At 38.5% G+C, this 4,491-nt stretch overlaps 1 protein-coding gene across 1 annotated transcript in view; it reads right to left on the bottom strand.

Annotated features, from left to right (window-relative positions):
- Positions 3,230-4,491, bottom strand: part of LOC110265327 — a 50,515-nt gene continuing 49,253 nt past the window's right edge. The window contains exon 5 of the mRNA XM_021108275.1: positions 3,230-3,358. Coding sequence (XP_020963934.1) covers positions 3,230-3,358 — 129 coding nt within the window. The remainder of the gene's footprint in view (positions 3,359-4,491) is intronic.

The raw sequence follows: 4,491 nt of genomic DNA, 5'->3' as shown, positions 1-4,491 counted from the left end.
ATCACAGGGCATTGAGCTACCCCCTCTCCTTGACTCTCCCGCTTCCGATGAGCAGGATCACGAGGTAGAGCATGAGGAGGATCATGTTGAGGAGCCAGTTCAGCAGGAGGCACCTCCACAGACGCAGGCTACTCAGGAGACCCAGCAGCCTCCCGAGGGGCTAGTGCCCCAGACAGTGCCCCAGCCGTAGCCAGATGCGACTGTTGATCCTCACCATGAGCCCGATTAGTAGCATTGAGGACGATGCTTCATCTTATGTGTGGGGAGGTCACCGTCGTCGCCGTCGGTGGATTTGGTGAACATTTTCGGACACTATCACTTAGTTCATTTTATTTTGCTTTATTTTGAACTATTTTGGGATTATTGTACATATTTGCTATTGTGGATATTTTTAGTTTGGTTATGGCACACTTTTATTGCATATATTGCATTTTAGCCTTGTGGTTGTGATTTGAAAAATGTTTTGAATTGTTGAAAACTTAGTTAAACCCTTTGTGCATAAAAGAATTTGTTTTGATTAAAAAAAAAAAGAGGGCAGGTTAAAGAATTTTAGAATTTCTTAATCACAACATTGCATTTGAATAAGCTTAATCAAAACAATGAATTTTTCTAAGGAATTTGTAAAAAGGGCACCACCCCAATTGAGTGGAAAATTTTTATGGAACTTGCATGGATTTATACCTTTGTGTATCATGTTTTTAGCTAAAAACACAAGATTGTGAGTTTTGAGCCTATTGTGTAGTTACATCTTATAACCACTTATTTTCCTTCTTGTTTGAAATTGTTCTTTTCCTATGATTGTGATCCTTGATTTGTTTAATTCTTTATGTCAAATTATTCCTTGTATTCATGCATTTATATGATTGAGGCCATTTTTTCATTAGCTTACTTACCCAAATAGCCTACCTTTTAGTCTCCATTGTCAACCAATTTTGAGCCTATGCTGAACCCAACTATTCTTTATTTTAGCACATTTCAACCCTAAAACGAAAAACAGTAAAAGTCCCTTGTTTGGATCTTTGATTGACTTAGGCTAGTGAGAGTGTTTTATATTCTAGTTTGGGGAGATTGGGAACATTGGTTGGGATAAAAGGGTGCTTTGTATTTTTATATTTGGAAATTGGGTACATACTTATGCATTAATCAAATGTTAAACCTTATGATTGATGATCTTGTATGTAGTTTTGAGAAAAGGATAATGAGAAAAACAAAAGAAAAGAAAAAAATATGAAAAAGAAAAGAAAAGAAAAAAAATATGCGTAGAAAAAAAAAAGAAAAGAAAAAAATAAAAAGGGGACAAAATGCCCCAAAATAAAGTTCAATAAGGATCAATGCATAAGTGTTGAAAAACGACAAGAAAATACATGAGAATGTGAAAAAGTGAAAAATTGGTAGTTAGGCTAGAACTTAATTGTATAGGTCATCATAGGTTAGGTGGGAAAGTTTAAGCTCATCAAAGATTCAAATTCTAGTCCACTTAACCATACATGATCCTTGGTGCACGAAATTACAATCACACTTTTGCAACTCCGCACAATTAACCAGCAAGTGCACTGGGTCGTCCAAGTAATACCTTACGTGAGTAAGGGTCGATCCCACGGAGATTGTCGGCTTGAAGCAAGCTATGGTTATCTTGTAACTCTTAGTCAGGATATCAATAATTCTCAGATTTAATTGTAAAAAGTAAAAGAACATGAAATAAATACTTCTTATGCAGTAATGAAGAACAGGTTGAGGCTTTGGAGATGCTTTGTCTTCTGAATCTCTGCTTTCCTACTATCTTCTTCTTCATGCACGCAAGGCTCCTTCCATGGCAAGCATTAAGTTGGGCATCACCGTTGTCAATGGCTACTTCCCGTTCTCTCAGTGAAAATGTTCCAAATGCGCTGTCACCACACGGCTAATCATCTGTCGGTTCCCGATCATGTCAGAATAGGATCCATTGATCTCTTTGCGTCTGTCACTACGCCCAACACTCGCGAGTTTGAAGCTCGTCACAGTCATCCCTTCCTAGATCCTACTCAGAATACCACAGACAAGGTTTAGACGTTTCGGATCTCAGGAATGGCCGCCAATAATTCTATCCTATACCACGAAGGTTCCAATCTTAGATTAGAAACCCAAGAGATACACATTCAAGCTTGATTGCATATAGAACGGAGGTGGTTGTCAGGTACGCGTTCATAGGTGAGAATGATGATGATTGTCACGGATCATCACATTCATCAGGTTGAAGTGTGAATGAATATCTTAGAATAGAAGCAAGCGTGATAGAATAGAAAACAGTAGTAATTGCATTAATTCATGAAGAACAGCAGAGCTCCTCACCCCCAACAATGGGGTTTAGAGACTCATGCCATAGAAGATACAATATGAAACGTGTAAAGTGTCATGAGGTATAAGATGAATCACTAAAAGTAGTTTTTATAGTAAACTGGTGACCTAGGGTTACAGAAAATGAGTAAGCTAGGGTGTTTAGTGTAAAAATCCACCTCCGGGGCACACTTGGTGTGTGCTTGTGCTGAGCATTGAAGCTTTCATGTGTAGAGACTTTTCTTGGAGTTAAACGCCAGCTTTTGTACCAGTTTGGGCGTTTAGCTCCAGTTTTTATGCCAGTTCTAGTGTTAAACACCAAAATTCTTGAGCTAACTTGAATCGCCTGTTTGGGTCATCAAATCTCGGGAAAAGTATGGACTATTATATTGGTTGAAAGCCCAGGATGTCTACTTTCCAACGCAATTGAGAGCGTGCCAATTAGGCTTCTGTATCTCCAGAAAATCCACTTTGAGTGCAGGGAGGTCAGAATCCAACAACATCTGCAGTCCTTTTTCAGCCTCTGAATCAGATTTTTGCTCAGGTCCCTCAATTTCAGCCAGAAAATACCTGAAATCACAGAAAAACACACAAACTCATAGTAAAGTCCAGAAAAGTGAATTTTAAATAAAAACTAATAAAAATATAATAAAAACTAATTAAAATATACTAAAAACATACTAAAAACAATGCCAAAAAGCATATAAATTATTCGCTCATCACAACACCAAACTTAAATTGTTGCTTGTCTCCAAGCAACTGAAAATCATATAGGATAAAAAGAATAGAATACATAATGAATTCCAAAAACATCTATGAACATCAGTATTAATTAGATGAGCGGGACATTTAGCTTTTTGCTTCTGAACAGTTTTGGCCTCCCCCTTTATCCTTTGAAGTTCAGAATGATTGGCTTCTATAGGAACTCANGGACGCCGCCGCCGCAACCCCCTCCCCTCCCTTCTTCTCCCTTCTTCCTCTCTCCTCCCCTCTCCACCACTGCCTCCGCGACCACCGCCCCACCGCCGGCCACCCAGCTGCGCCCCTGACGTCGGGATTTTTGCCAGTAAAGAATGTCATAAAAACAATCGCGTTGTAGATATAGTCTCTAAACTGTCAAAAATCCCTTCGTACAAACTTTTTGGTTGTCACAAGTAACAAACCCCTTTGAAATTGATAACCGAGTATTCAAACCTCGGGTCGTCTTCTCAAGGAATTGCAGGGAAGTATCTTCTTATTATTGGTTATGAAGATTGTAAATTGGGGGTTTTGGAAGTTTGGGCAATGCGCATAGGTATATTTTCGAGCAATAAAAATAAATAAATAACTGTAAAATAAACTCTTGGCAAGGTATGAGAACCGGAAATCCTGTCCTTGTTATCCTTATTAGATGTGATGAGAATTGGATTTTAATCCCACATAGTTAAGTCAAGTGGACTAATTAGCTTGATTCTCAAGTCCTAGTCAACTCCTATGGAGAGACTAGTGTTAGAGCAATCCTAGCTAAAGCAAAATCAGCCAATTTCAACCACTCCTGAGTTTGACAACTTAAGTGTTACCAATTACCTAACCAAAGCCAAAAGGGAAGAAAGTCTACTTGAATGAAAATAATTTGGATAAACACAGAGCATTAATAAATTAAAGAGAGCAATCATAAGTCTGAAATACCTCAAATAACATTAATTCAAAGAGAAATCTGTAACATAGAAGAATTCATAAATAAAATTGGGAAAATAATAAAAATAAAGAACCTAGGATTGAGAGCTACTCCTAAAACTAAGAGAAATCCTAAATCCTAATCCTAAGAGAGAGGAGAGAACCTCTCTCTTTAAAAACTACATCTACTCCTAAAATTGTGAATTATGAGAGCCTCCTCATGAATGGATGCATTCCCCCACTTTATAGTCTCTAATTTGTGTTTTCTGGGCCGCAAACTAGGTCAAAAACAGTCCAGAATTTGCTGGGTTTGAATTTTGCCACGCTGGATTTCCGTCATTGCGACGCGGCCGCATGGATCACGCGGTCGCGTCGCCTAGCGTCAGGGAAACTATAACATATTATATATCAAATTGAAGCCTTGGACGTTAGCTTTCTAACCAACTAAAACCGCGTCGTTTAGACCTCTGTAGCTAAAGTTATAGCTGTTTGAGTGCAGAGAGGTCAGGCTGGACAGCTTAG

Source organism: Arachis ipaensis, chromosome B08 (genome assembly GCF_000816755.2).
Source record: "Arachis ipaensis cultivar K30076 chromosome B08, Araip1.1, whole genome shotgun sequence".
NCBI classification, from domain to species: domain Eukaryota; kingdom Viridiplantae; phylum Streptophyta; class Magnoliopsida; order Fabales; family Fabaceae; genus Arachis; species Arachis ipaensis.
Note: the sequence above shows the minus strand (reverse complement) of the source record. Positions and strands in the feature narration are given on the sequence as shown.